The 14,940-nt window shown below is 39.9% G+C and overlaps 1 protein-coding gene across 1 annotated transcript in view; it reads left to right on the forward strand.

Annotated features, from left to right (window-relative positions):
• Window positions 1–14,940, forward strand: part of NTRK2 (neurotrophic receptor tyrosine kinase 2) — a gene marked incomplete at its 3' end in the record, with an annotated part of 173,792 nt that overhangs the window by 21,505 nt on the left and 137,347 nt on the right. Inside the window, exons 5-7 of the mRNA XM_080362473.1 lie at window positions 1,140–1,168; window positions 6,160–6,260; window positions 7,491–7,590. Coding sequence (XP_080218599.1) covers window positions 1,140–1,168; window positions 6,160–6,260; window positions 7,491–7,590 — 230 coding nt within the window. The remainder of the gene's footprint in view (window positions 1–1,139; window positions 1,169–6,159; window positions 6,261–7,490; window positions 7,591–14,940) is intronic.

The raw sequence follows: 14,940 nt of genomic DNA on the forward strand, positions 1-14,940 counted from the left end.
GTTCACAGCATTTACATGCTTCACAGCGTTTTTATGCCAGTGTAATTCCACTGTTATAGATTTACTGTATAGTACTATTAACAGAGTTATGCCTTCTGAAATTTGATTCATCTTTGGAGATTTTAACTATCTGTTAATTTTATTTCCAAACCAACAAAAAGAAAGAATGAAAATACGGAAGAGCTTATTAGGAGCATACTACCTAAGCTATGCTATGCTATGCTATGCTATGCTATGCTATGCTATGCTATGCTATGCTATGCTATGCTGTGCTATACGTTATAGACCAGAGTGAGTGGGTATGTTGTAATTATAACAAAAGTATCTTTCAAAGTGTGAACAGTCTAATAGTATGCTAATTTCAGTGGGTGTTCTATGCAATATACTCACATATGTGCTTGTCTTACATATGTGCAGTAATTAGAAAAAGCTGCAAACTGGAACTAGTAAAATTTAGAAAAGTGTAGACTAGACATTTGCTTGTGTAAAGGCTGGGTTACGAGACATCTGACTCTTCTGGTAAGAATTCTGTCAGTGTATCAGCTGTGCAACTGGCTTCTTGGAAGCATCCTTTTACAGAGCAAATGAATTGGTGCTGCTTAGTTCATTGCTACCTCTAGCCCTTAACTTGCTAGCTGACAGCTAAACTGGTTTGCTCTCACAGTGATTTAATAGCGGAATTTTTTGACCAGGTAAGAGTCAGTGATTGTTAATGCTCACTGAATTCTGCTTCCACTTAAGGTCAGGGAGAATGTTACCATTGTTTTTTCAACAGGAATAGCTATTGTCACACCTATTCCAGATATACCTTAATAGCAGAAAGCAGAGTTTTGCCCAATTGGGAAATACTCCTGTGTTTGGCAGAGCTTGTGCCCTGTGCATTATTTGTTTCACATGAAGCAAAATATTAACCTTTGGGACAGCTCCAAAATGGTTGTAAATGTAATCTGATGAGCACGTACTGCAATATATTGATGTTGCTTTGCATTTGTGTAGATACTGATCATGGCTATTGCAAATAACATGTGAATTCTTAAAAAATTCCTAAAGAAACTCTTATTCTTCCAGCATTTGAAATCTATTTACAAATGCTTTTTCTTTTTTTTTTCTTTTTTTTTTTTTTCTTCATGTGCAGGTAGTGGCCCAATTGTGGATCCAGATGTTTATGGTATATATTTGATTTTCTTTTTCTTTTCTTTTAATGATAAAAATTAAGGAACTGAAACTATTGAAAAATTGAATGTCAGGCTCAGTTAAATTGAAATGGCACATATTATAACACAGTTCTAAAAGGTACTTTGTATTTTTGGTTCTTCTCCTGCCATATCTTATTTAAGAAACATTAGGCCATTTTACTTTGCTGCTCTTGAATCACAATAGGAGAAGCATAAATCCACTGCTACAAATGGTAGCAGTTGATCCGGTATGATGACAGCTATCTGATGTAGCTCACAGACATGAGATTTTATGAACCTTTTGGAGGCATTACTTGGAGGAGAGTTCATGATTTCTCCTTATATAACTTAATTTATTTTTTTCAGGGATGATTCCATACTTGTTTTGCCTCCAAAAATGTACCCCTAAATCCCACTTAAAAATGTGGTTGGCACAAGTAAGTTTTCCTGTAGGCAATTTATTTTGCTCTGTCTGCTCATTTGTACCTTACTTTAATCTCTCTTGCATAAGCAGACCATCAACTCAGTGATATGTGAGTGTATGCCAGCAGATTTGATGACACAGTGTTCACAGTAGTTTTCTAGTTGGATGAAATGTTTTGGTCTGTACCTAGTGAAAGCCAGTGTGCACAAGAATAGAAGCTGCAGAATGAAAAGCAACTGGCTAGTTTTACAAAACACTTCTGGTGAGTAGGAAAGTCCATCCTAACCAACATACTCAAACACTCTTTAGCTTCCAGCAGAAACCAGATCTGGTTTGGAGTACTTTTTATTTGGATCAAATGGCCCGTGACTCAAGTTTCCTTAAGCTGATTTAAATGTTATTGCTTTGATTCCGTTCCATGTCATTAAACTTTAGCAAATGTGCAAGTGAAGCATCAGTTTGTCTTTAAGTGCTTAGAAATACTAAAGGATAGCTTCCCCTCCCTCTCTTTCAAAATAATTTTTTTGGGGGGAGCTGGGAAGGTGGTGATGGTTTGTGCAATTTCTTACATGTGTTGTATTATGTCAGCTGTATGCATGAAGATTTTGATTCTGAGCTGTTTATCAAGGACCTGTTTGCCTGTGTATGGCTTTAACCATGAGAGTGCTGTGCTTCAATTGACTTGGGTAGGTTTATGCTGAGATGTGGGCTTCAAACTGCGCTGGTGGATCACAGCTTGCAAGATCTAGTCCTCATGAAAGCTGCCTTCCTTTTTATTCCTGCCTTTTCTTTCCGCTGTTTGAAATTGCTGTCTTTGATCTTTGTTTCAGTGACTCAGTGCTTGCTTCGAGAAGCACTTTGTAGTCCAGAGTGTTTCCCTAATTATTCCAAATTCACGAGTCCAGTTAGTGAGGTGAATAAATGAGGCTTGCTGGAAAGTCTAGGGATGGCTACACTTGTTCAGAGAAGAAGCCACCTGCATGGCTGACAGTGGGAGCCCTGGCATGAGCTCCCTCAAAGATTGAGCGGTTTCATGCCTTCTTTTCAGACTGCCCTGTCTCTATGCTAACTCATTTACCCACAGCTTAGATTATGTTGGAAGGAAGATACAAAGAACCACCCCCTGGTTTCTGCAGGCTTCACTTTAAAATGCATTTTTCAGAGCCCTGTGCTAATGGTGTTGCAGTTGTGCCTGGTGTGCAGGGTAGAGGCAGCGAAAGAGGATTTGATCCTGCTGGGCACTGGGAGCGGCTGTGTGTCTCTTGGTATGTTGGCGATGGGTAAAGTTATTGGGAGCTGTGAGGTACTTCCCTGTGGGTGTCGGGGTGCCATGGTGGTCCTTCAGGGCTGCCTCCCTGGCCTGGCAGCCAGGGCTGTCCCACCACCCCAGCCAGGAGAAGGGCAGCTGGGGGGCCCATGAACAGCCCTAGACCCAGGCATTGGGACCTGTCCTGGGGCCAGGGCTAGGCTACAGGCTTGCAGGTGGTCCTGGCTCAGCAGGGCCCAGAGCTGGGCAGTGATGAGCTGTGAGGAGATGGAGGCAGAGGGGACGGAGGGCAGGGGACCCTGGCCTCGAGTACCACTCTGTGCAGAACAAACCCCTTCATAGCGAGGTTTGGCTTGTTCCTTGATAATTGGCCCGTCTGTGTCCTGCCCTCCATGGGAGGTGATCTCCAGACATTTTCCATTGAGTGTTTTGAATGTAGAATGGGAACCGGAAGAGCTGATGAGGTTGTGACAGGCTGCGCGACATGGGGTCTGCCCAGGGGAGTCCCAGCTGCAATTGTGGAGCAGTTGCTGGTGTCTCTGGATCAGCTCTGCAGCACTTCTCAAAAAATGCAGCTGTCCTGGTTCATCTGGGAAGGAGCTGAGAGGAATACAGCACCTCACCTGGGGCTGAGCAGGAGAGCAAATGCAAGGACAGCTTCTTTGACTACGAGTTCATGTCTTCATGCCATGCTGCTTCTTATAATGTGGTTGTGAACATGAGAGAGACAACATGCTCCATATCACCCACCCCTCAGAGGACTGTGCAGGATGATCCCCGGCGCTGGTGTGACTGTGCTCTTGTCTGTATACCAGCCACCATGCACCTTCTTTGTGAAATGGCTGCAAAATACCGCCCAGCCTCAGCTGCAGTTTATTGCAGTTGACGGAGACCCACAGGTGGCTGCAAGAGGCATGTGGCAGTGGGGAACCTGCCCTGGAGCACCTGGTCCTGGAGCAATACAAGTCCCACACAGCATCAGTCAAGAGGCGTGACCCTTGTCTGTGGCCCAAGCACTATCAGATTGTTTAGTGTCTATGTCAGGATTTCATAGAGAAACAAGCAGGAATTGGTTTAACTCCGTATCACCCAGTTTTGGCTGGTTAGCTGTTTGCGTGTGTTTTCCTTGCCTGGCTTATGCATTTCAAGAGACTTTGGAGATCTGACACTCGTTCAAATGCAAGTGCTTCACAGTTGGGCAGCAGGGAAGGGCAACGCAACACCAGCGTACCAACATGGCCTGCTTTAGCTCTTGCCTATTTTAATACAAAAGTACATTCAGCGGATCCAAAGACCAGAGCTGAAACACTGCATAGTTCTCATTAGTCCTTCAGGGTGTGATTTCCAGTAGCTGAGTGCAGACCCAAGCATGAACAGAACTGCAAATAGAACTGCTTTTGCCCACCACTATTTACAGGTAAAATTAAGAGCAAACCATTTCCCTTTTGAAATTTTGTATTACAGAGCCACAGCAGCAAAAGCTATGAATATTTGTTTTATTTATTGGTCTTACAAAGTTACCATAAATACAGAGTTGGTCTAACCTATCTTTGTGAAGATTTCCCCAGCTAATTGTAAAGGAAACCAAATATTGTAGGCTGAAATAGTTGTTATAAAGTGGGCTCTGCCTGCAAATGCGTGAAGCAGAAGCCTGCTCCTTTGTTCTGGCAAAAGCATGTAGTTGTGGTGGCAAATGGTCTGCACAGCACCTTGTCTGAGTGTGCTTGTGCAGGTGAGCTGCTCAGGCAGGATTGGTGCTACCCAAGTGCTCTTCGTTTGCCTCTCGCTACTTGCTGCATAGGCAGCAATAGGCGTAGAGATGCAGTGCTGAGTCAGAGAATTCAAACAGTAGAAGACCAGGAAATTGAATTTTGTTTCTCATGAAAGCTCCATATACTTAATGTGTATTTTGGCTTGAAAGAGTCCTATTCTTCAGCACACATCATGAAGAGGCTAAATAGAATACATGAGCTGATCAGACAAGGACTGTACTGACTGTAGCACTGATGCCAGAGGTAGCTACATAGGTTCATATACCAAAAAGTCTGTACCATGACAAGTGCTTTGCAGAAATCAAAGGAAGATCAAAAGCCCATTGCAGCTTACTGTTAGCATTGTTAGCTGAGGTCTCCAAAATGGCCTTGATAGCTAAAGAAGATTAAGTCTGCCAATGTACAGGCCCTGCCTGCCCTTGTTCAGCAGCAGCTCTGCAGTTGGAAGAGTTCCTACCTGTGCAGTTAGTGAGAGCTATGCCTCTGTGTTCTGCTTTCTCAGATTCCAAGTTAAAATTTCTTCTGTAGCACTGATTTTAATTGAAATGTATAAACAAATATGCAGTTAATTCCAAATATAAATTACAATTCTGGAGTCGCATTTTTATGATAGATGCAATTGTTGACTTTTTTTTTTCCTTCTTTCATCTGCACACATCACAGTCATAAAACTGAAGTGTTATGTGTATTTCCAGATGCAAACATAAAATATATGCATTTATTTTATTTCATGCACATTTCTCTAAGTTTATATGTATATTATTCAATTCTTTTTACCTCATTTGAATAATTTGACAGGAAATCATAGGCTGTAAATATCTGTGTTTCATTTTGAGATAATTATAAGTAATTAAGCCATGCTCCTTCTTTTATGGTACAGACCTGTCAGCATAATTATTTTGACAAATCAAATTTCTTCACACCATCTCAGACAGTTTTTTAAAGGTTTACCTCTGTGACAGCTAATGGTGCTAGACTGTAACCTCTGTGCACACAACAATATTTTTTTATTATTTGTTAAACAAAGAAAAAGAGCTAGTTCACATTTGGTAGTAATAAACTAGCTGAAAACCCATCTGCCAAGTTCTTCTCGTCTGAACAGAAGTCCCCAAGCTAATTTCTAAGACTGTCCTATATTTGGCTGAATACAAGGCAGGAGAAGTTCAGCATAGAGGACAGTCTTTAATTTTTAATAGGAAGTCAGAAGCACATGAAAATAGCTTTATGGACGGAATTTTTATTTAACTCAAGTTTGTCCAGTAGAGATAGACATTATGGTGTAAATTACTTCTCTTTTCAAGTTTATCAGTGTAACACATTTGTTCAAGTATCTGCCACAAGGAATCCCCCTACCCTCTGCAAAGTTTGAGCTACATTAGCAATAATGTATTGTTTCTGAAGAGCTCAGAGTCCTGAGAGTTGTTAGTGGACTTGCCATCTTACAGACCAGAAATTATAAAGACAACTGTTTCACCTCTAAGGTTACAAAATTATAAAAGCAACCTTTTTTCCTTTCCTAAGAGTATGAAACCACGCCTAATGATCTTGGAGACACCACAAATAACAGTAATCAAATCACTTCTACGGATGTTTCCAACAAGGAGAATGAAGATAGCATCACTGTAAGTATATATATTGTTTCATGATCTGTAATCTTGGTATACTTTCTGGCTACAGAACTCAGAAAACTGTGGAAATTGTAATAGGACCTTGAGCTACCAGAACACTGAAGCTATTACTGTGTTGTGATCAAAACTCAGAAAAAGAGGGAAAACAAGAAAATCAATGCTCCCAACTCTTGTCCTCCTCCCCATTTTTTGACAGAGCGTATCACTTTTCAGTACAAGTAAAATGGCTAGTTATTTTGTTTCTTGCTTTTCCAAACAAGTAGCTTCAATTTTTTAGCCTAAGACTTTGCTTCTAATTTTAGCCAAGGAGAGCAACAGTATTTACAAAAAAAAGACATCCAAGGTAATCTGAAGATCGTTGTTGGAATTCAGGTCCTGAAGTCAGCTCCTCCTTACAGAAAGGATGTGCTGCAGTGAACTTTCAAATTCTAATTGTATGTTTTTAAAACATGATTTCTTGTAGGTTTTTGATAATTTGTAATAGACTTTAATATAAGTAGCTGAATTGGTGGGTTTCCTCCTCTGCTGCCTTGTCTCTCATGCTTTCCTGAGCTGAATTGCTGGAAACTGGTGTCAGGTGGCCAGGCTGATTGCTGTTGCAGCCTCCCTGCATGGGTGACTGCAAAAAGCAGCAGGTGTTGTAGAGTGTGTGCATTCATGTTCACTAGAGAGTGGACTGTGAGTCGGGACACTGTGCTAAAAAATTGGTCTGGTAAGAGAATCATTGAATTGCTGAGGCTGGAAGGGACCTCTGGAAATCCTCTGTCCAGTTCCTCCTGCTTAAAGTGGGGCCAGCGTGGTTGCTCAGGGTTGAGTATACTGTGCTTTTGACATCTCCAGGGGTGGAGACTCTACAGCGACTCCAGGCAATCTGTACCAGTGTACAACCACTCTTATGGTAAAATCTTTTTCCTATGTGCGTTTGTTATGTGGTTTTTTTAATAACATGCTACTCTGCTGGAAGGGAAAGGGGTGATGTGCACTTGCTCCCACCTACCTTGAATGTGTAGGATGTTGAAAAAGTTGTTCTTAGATGTGTCTGAATCTCTGTTCTCTGCAGGATAGAAGAAACCTCAACAAGTACTCTTTGATCCAAGTGCAAATGTTTCCCAGTTGAAATTAGTCTCCTTACATAACTGGGGTAATCTGAATGTATGTTGAATGTCTTTGAAGGTAGTTCATGCGACTTAAACAATCAGATCTGTTTGTGTCCTCTTTTTTTAGGTGTATGTTGTGGTGGGAATTGCAGCACTGGTGTGCACTGGCTTAGTAATAATGCTCATTATTCTGAAGTTTGGAAGACATTCTAAGTTTGGGATGAAAGGTAAGCAGGGTTGTTTTTCATACCTTCCAGTGTTGTGGGTTGTATGAGCTGATACTGTAGACTTCTGCACTGAGAGCAGCCAAAATAACTAGATTAAGTACCATCACATTTAGTAGGTTTTTTTATTCATCTGGTAAGTATGGGCAGAGTATAGAATTTTGGATCAAACTCTTCTTTTTTTTTTTTTCCTTATAACAAATTGCATTTCCTTCCCTTCTGCTGCAAATCCCCCTGTGATGCTTCCTGGAGTAAAATAATTCTTGAGACAGTGTAGGTAAGAAGAAGATAGGAAATGAAATTTATTCTGATATGAGTTTGATTACGACGATTTAATGAGAATCTATGCTGCATGTAAGAGGTACTTCAGATCATACTATAATGTCACATTAAGGTGACAGATTAAAGGGGAAACAATGGCAAGAATGGAAGGTGCGTTTGCAGTGGATCCTGTCAAACTGGTGCTTTCTGACAGATGCATTTCCTTGAGCTTCTGTTTGTATCTTGGGAAGTAGCAGCTGGAGAGAGTGGAAAGTGCTCATGTCGTGTGGAAGGAGGAAATCTCAGCCCTTCCGTTTATTCATTTATTTATTTTGCAGGCAGATGGAGGTATGTGAGATGTGGAGGTACCTGCAACAACTCAATTACTGTATTATTTTACTGATATCATCAGTCTCTGTCTGGTGATATGGGTGAATTACATTTAAAAAAAAGAAAAAGCACTGTCTTGTTGCAAAGACTAGAAGGTGCTTTGCTAGGTGCTAAAAGAGTTGAACATTTGTTATTAAGATGTGTAGATGAGGGTCTGTGGAGAGTGGTAAGTAATCTTTTGGGAGGCTCCTGTTAACTGTTTGTCCTTCCTCTCAGTTGTGCTCGTGACATAGTACCACATGAATGTATAGTTTGGTAACCCTTACTTGCTCTTCACAGGTGCTCTGTATATTTTGTGTTTCTCTCTTCTCTTTAGAGGAGAGCAGAGCAGAAATGTAGTCAGTGCAGATTACCTTGTTGGGCTGGTAACCTTTTCTCTCACCTTCTTCAGACGGGACCAGTCTTAGCTCTTTGGAGTAGCATTAAAAGAGGACAGTCATTGTGAAATAATCTGAATAGCGACATGAAGCCAGCTGGACAGACCTGCAGAGTTTTGGCCAGGCTAGAAAAAGCTTTCTGTGACCTGAACAACAGTTCAGCATAAATTTTGTGTCTGAAGCTTTCTAATTTATATTTAGAGAACTGAGGTAGATGGAAGCTAGATGAGAGCAATGATGAGAAATGTCTGATGCTAGTTCTTTAAAGCTGAATGCCTGTTAGGCTTTTCAAAGTTTGCATTAAATATTTCAACACGACATTCTTGGAGGAATGAGGCAGTAAACTCTATTCTGAGGGAGAATGTGCAAAAGTTGCATTTTGTGTAGTAGCATATTAACTTACCTTCCAGGAACTCCCTACATGGGTGGTGGTATTTTAGTATCTTCAGGTACAACTCTTCTCACAAAAATATTGCTCTTGCCTGATCAGTAAGTTTGACCTCAGTAGTTTTTTGTTGCAGAATTGTCCATGTAGATCATATCTTAGTAAGGATACACTTTTGGGAAAATGACTGAAGAAATTCTGAAGAAGCAGCAACCTCATATGTGGTGTTTAGTTCACTCTTTATATTTGACCAGTGATGGTTAGGCGGATCAGTAAAATGACCTCACAGTGCAGGTATACTTCAGAAAGTAATCACAGGCATGGTATGTGTGGTAAGGGTGAAATCTCACTGTGAGCTGCAACTAATTCTTGAATGCTTTGTCGGAATGGAGTGACCTTCAGTTGTCCCTGAAGTGAACTTCAAACTTCTCTAAAGTCTGCATTCACATTTGAGCTTCACAGTCTGGATCTGTCCATAGTCCAGAGTCCTGGGAACACTCTCTCCGTTTATCATCATCATAGTACTATTGCATTCATATTAAAGCAATATTTAAAGACCTGAGATTAGAACACCAAATCAATATGTAATACCCAGACTAATAATAAAATATTACCTGTTCTGAAAAACCTACAGCATATCTTGAGAATTCATAAATGAAGATTAAAAAACCCTAGAGTATTTGAGCTTGAGGAAGATGAATCAAAGTTGAAGAGAAATTTTTTTACTGTCAGTATTGATCAGTACAATATGTCTAAAATGTGTTATTTTTTAAATTCTGAATAAAAGGATCAAGCCAGCTACCTGTGAACTCCTTGAGTCATTTGTCATTGAATTAAGTGACAGCAAAATTAGTCCCGAGTTAGCTTACAGACATAGTTGGTGGTTTAATAAACAGTCTTAGTAGGGAAGAAAAATATCAATTGCCTTTGAAAGTATTTATAAAACAAGATAAAGAAATCTTCTTTTCAAATCTTCCCCAAAATATGAATGTTTCGCATTCATAAGAAGGAACTTCTTGAGTTAGATCAGGCAGAAATGCACAAAAGGCTGTGCTTTTTTTCTGTTATCTTGTGAGGACTCAGCATGGTCATCTCGGACACCCTGTCTCCCCACCCTTCTTCAGCAAGCAGTTTGGAAATAACCAGGATAGTCACTCAGTGATTGAAGCAGACAAACAGGCACTCCATGATATTTTTCATGTAACCATGTACATGGAAAACATGTTCCACTGAAAATCAGAAAAAGAAATGTGTAAGCAAATAGGCAATCAGCACTGTGTGTTCAATAGGAAATGTCTTTGTGTAAGGGATGAAATTTTCACCCCATTTGGGTTCGCAGCAGGCATCTGCAGCTTCTCGAAGGCATTTATACTTCATATTTTTAAATGCCAGTTTATTCAGTCTTTTGCATGGACATCATCTGGTGAGTTTTTAGACTGTGTCCTTGCTGAGCCCTTCTGTGCTTGAGGAAGTTGAGCATGGTTGGAGTGTTCACAGACAGTGACAGCATCCCTGGAAGGAGATGTGGAGTGGTCAGTTGTGTCTGAGCTCTGCTGCATCAGAGCTGCCTGTGTGTGGAAGCACTACAAACACTGAATAGCTGCAGAGACTGACACAGAGGTCACATGCCTCGTTGTCTTCTTTCCGTTATTGTACTGACCAGGAAAGAGTCCAGTTTATGTGGAAGGGAGCACCAGGTCCTCCAGGAGCTTCCAGTATTTTGGCAGTTCTGATCAATCTTTTACCAAGATCTGCTGAAGAGTTGTATAAAAATAACTTTCCCTATCTTTTGGCTTCTCTCTTTATTTTGTGTATCTAAGGTGAGGGGACAACTTGGGATATATTCATTTCACTCAGTTACCTTTCTAAATTGTAGTAATATAATATTTTTGCAGGTAAGGAGGACAAGCTTTGCAGGACAAGCTTCATGGCCAGTAGCAAAACTGGATTCTGGTTAAAGTCGGATTGCACCATATGAGGCAATTGTTTTAATTCTTGCGGTGCTTCTTTTCACTCTGTTTTTAGAGCTAAGGGAGATAGCAGGCTCAGTTTTAGGAACAGTTTTAGCAAAGAACTGGTCTGTGATCTGTCCTAGAAGATACTCAAAATAAGGTCAGTACTAAAAAGTGATACTGTTCTTTCTGCTCTGTGTATAAACTCTCATGTTGTGCTAGACTTCCAGACTTCCATTGCAAAGTTCATCAGAGTAACTTCTGAAATATAATTCTCTCTATTTCTCTGCTTATGTACATGTTAAACACCTTATACAGGGTCTGTTGATAACAGCTTGTGTGTGAAAAGCTGCTTTTGGTTGCTTGAATCTGGTGCTGACCCTTGCAAGATGCTGAAACATAAATGGCGAAAGCCTCAGTTAATTTCTTAAATATATTCATTAAGATTTGTGAGTTGCTCTTACGAAACACCTTGGCTTGCAGTAGGATGTGAAAGTGCTTATGGTGGGAATTCACTGAAGGCTATCAAGACAGCTCTTACCATTTTGTGTGCATTTCTGACTCCATCTAACCCGGTTATGAAACTGGAAAACAACAAGGGAGTTGGAGTAGAGAGGGCAGACAAAGGTTTGTGAACTCCCTGAGAGGATTTATGAAAGAATAATTCTATTCCTCTTTTATTCTACTTCTTGTGTTGAAAAATAAATGTAAATAAATGACTAGTTGCGGCATAACCAACCTGATACACTAAGCATGAATAAAAGTATGGAGGAAACTGATGGAAGATAAATCAGTAGATAAAGTTTGAAATAACATAATTCAGTTAAAAGGAGGAAAACATTTTTGCTGATTTCAACTGTAGTGAATTTTAGCATAGAGTGTCCCTATTCCAGCAACAAGGCAATATCCTCAGTGGTCCTTGCTTGCTAGGAGAGCTGGAAGTGGATGATTACAGGCAAGAGTATTATCACAGCTGCTTTACTGTACAGATAACGGAGTTTGTGTAGGTTTTACCAAAAGCAGAAAGGAGAGAGAACAACACACTCCTCCCCAAAGCAGCCCCTTCTGTCTTTTGAGAAGTTAACAAATACAATCTGACAGAAATAGAGGGAAACATATGTGTACCTAATCCCTTTGGGGTCAGTGAGGTTTTTTTTGAACGTTTGTATGAAGTTTCTGTCGGTGCTTTGAGCTGTGTACAGTAGTGCAAAGCTAAGAGAACAAGCTGCGTCTGAAATTCCCATTGTACTTAGCCAGTGCTAGCTATCTTCTCATGTCTCTGAGTTTGGGTGTCATGCTTTGAAAGATGCTCCTCCTTCCTGGAGTGCTTTCTGAACTACCTACCATGTCTAAACTTAATCCTGACTATGAATGCTTTCCCTCTTCCATGGTCTTTAAAGTGTGTTCAGTTCAGGGTACAGAAATTTGTTTGATCAGGTAATGAGATTGTGTGTTGATTTAAGAAAGAAAACAGCGTCCCTTTTAGGACAAACACCCCAAAATAGTACCTTTTCTTCAAGCCCTTGTTAGCTGTTTGTCATCATTTTTGCATGTAAGTTTGAAATTGCGACTGTCAGTCAGGATGCTGTGCTCTTTCACCAAGCTGATTAGAAGTTATGAACACATCCATGGATTTTGCCTACCAAAGTCAAAACAGGGTATTTTCTCCTACTTCTTGATAGTTTTTTTGCTTAAATGATTTCCGTAACTTTTTGCTGGGCCATGAACTTCCTTGAAAACATTTTAATTAAAAGCATTGCTTATTCCAACAGGAGCATATTGAAAATTTGAGGAATATTTTTTCATCCCTGTGTGTCATTATCTATGTTGGTTTTCTTTGGAAACCCTTGTTATTTTTGAGCTTTGGTCCAAAAGATGGTACTGGAGAGGGCAGCTTGGAACTCATCTTCAGTTGCAGCATATTTCTCAGTTGTCTTACAGTATTTTAGTTTTGATAAGAAACACTATACAACAGCATGCTAAAAGCCTCCTTACAAAGCAATAGTGTCATTCTGATACAATGCATCCATGACTTTAACTCTCATTTAGCCAAGTAATCATTTTTACATGATTTTTAATACAATGCTGTCCCAGTGAGAGTGGAGTGCTTTACTGTTCTGTCTGAACATGACCATTTATTGAGGCTTTTGCATATTCTTTTTTTGCATAACTTTAGGGCCAACAGGAAATCTTTTATGTCTTATTTGTGTGTACGCACATAGCAAGTGGTCATTGTACTCTCTGTTTTAATACATTTTACTTGACTTCACATTGTTTTGAGAGAGGAGGTGGTTGCAAGGGACTTCAGAACAAACCCTGCTTCATTCACATTGGTGACTAAAGAGTTCAGATTTTGGAGAATTTAGATGTCTCTAAGCAAGGGTTTTGAAGTGCTGATAAGGGGAAAGGCAGAGCTGTTCTATTTATTAACTCACATGTTATCACATTATTTGCTTAAGCAATTGGGTTGCTTATAGACTAGGAGAAGAATGTAATGCCGTTAGAATAGAAGAGCTTTTACTCCTTTTAATTCTAAAACAAGTGAAAAATAGAAGCTTTGCATCTTCAGCAAGGACCTGCAGTTTGACAGATATTATCTCATGTTCAGATTGGTCTGCAATAAGCCTGCAGTGAGGGTTTCCTGGACAATTTTGCCATGTTTGCCAGATAATTAGGAAGATCAATTTGGAGCTTGGGAACATGCTTGCTGCTTGACCTTAATCAAGTCACTGAAATTCAAAGCTTTTTGAGTTTCCATTTGTACCTATAGAAGCAATTTTGTGCTGTGTTGTACCTACCCAAATGCAGATTCTGTGGGCGTTGATCCTATGTCGTTAGAACATTTCATTATGTAGTCAATGAGCAGAATATAAAAGAGGAATTAATTCATATGAGTCAGTGTCGTAAGATAAGATGTAGAAAAAATGAATGTGCTCAAATCTACGGTATTTTTAGTGAGTAGACATGTAAAGGCAATGATGATATTGCTCATCTCAAGCACACACAAGAAGCTATTTTTGTCGTTTGACATTGACATTCCAGTCCCTGCAATCATGGGCAGATCATACAAATTGCCTTTCTCTGGGGCATCCCTTGCATAATGGAGGCAGTAATATTTACTTATCACTTGAACATTTGGAAGATAGGGTTGTTAATGCTTCTGAGTACCTTACTCTGAAGAAGGAAATTGCTGTAAGTACTTCAAAGAATGATAGTTCTTATGAACCGATCCGTGAAAGTAATTTTGTGTGAAGGATTTTACAAAGATCTTAAAATATTTAAGCCACCATTCTGTTGTGTTCCAATAAAGAAAAAAGACATGTCTCTTAAAGCATTGTTTTGGGGCCACATCACTCTATCAGAACATAATGTTAGGTATTTCTAGCTTTTCATCATTTTTATTCATATAAAATCTGGTCTCAGCTTTCTGTTTCTGTCTTCTACTAGTTTCCTGAGACTGATCCTGAAGTGCATGTAGCTCTGAAGGAATGTAGCTCTGGTTCTGTAGTACAAACAAGCCAGCGAGTGGCATGCCCCATATGTAACAAAGGATTTAGGGAGACATCTCAAGTCTGAAGCTGTGGAATTTTTAATGATCAGATGGTGCATTTGACTATGATATTCTTTGGTTGCAAAATTCAAACTCAGTTGTAATGATTGAGGCAGAAGAGGAATTATTAACTTGCTGAGAGCTTTTAATGATTCAGACTACCATACTGATGGATATTATTAAAACAGGAAAATTGTCTGAGGCTTTGTGTCTGTTACTAGTGAAAATATATGGAAAAAAAGTATAAACAAGTACCTGTTGTATTCCACTGCCCCTCAACCAAAAAGTAGACAAGCAGGTGATGGGATAGAGGAGTGCGCGTGTATGTGATGTGCATGAGTGAGATGAACTGGAGAACTAGGGAGATGCTGAGTAGAGGACAGCTTAGGGATTAAATGGAAAGTGACTGAAGAGAAGTGAGGCTAGTAATGGATGCAG

This window comes from Nesoenas mayeri (assembly GCF_963082525.1).
Source record: "Nesoenas mayeri genome assembly, chromosome: Z".
In the NCBI taxonomy this organism is placed as follows: domain Eukaryota; kingdom Metazoa; phylum Chordata; class Aves; order Columbiformes; family Columbidae; genus Nesoenas; species Nesoenas mayeri.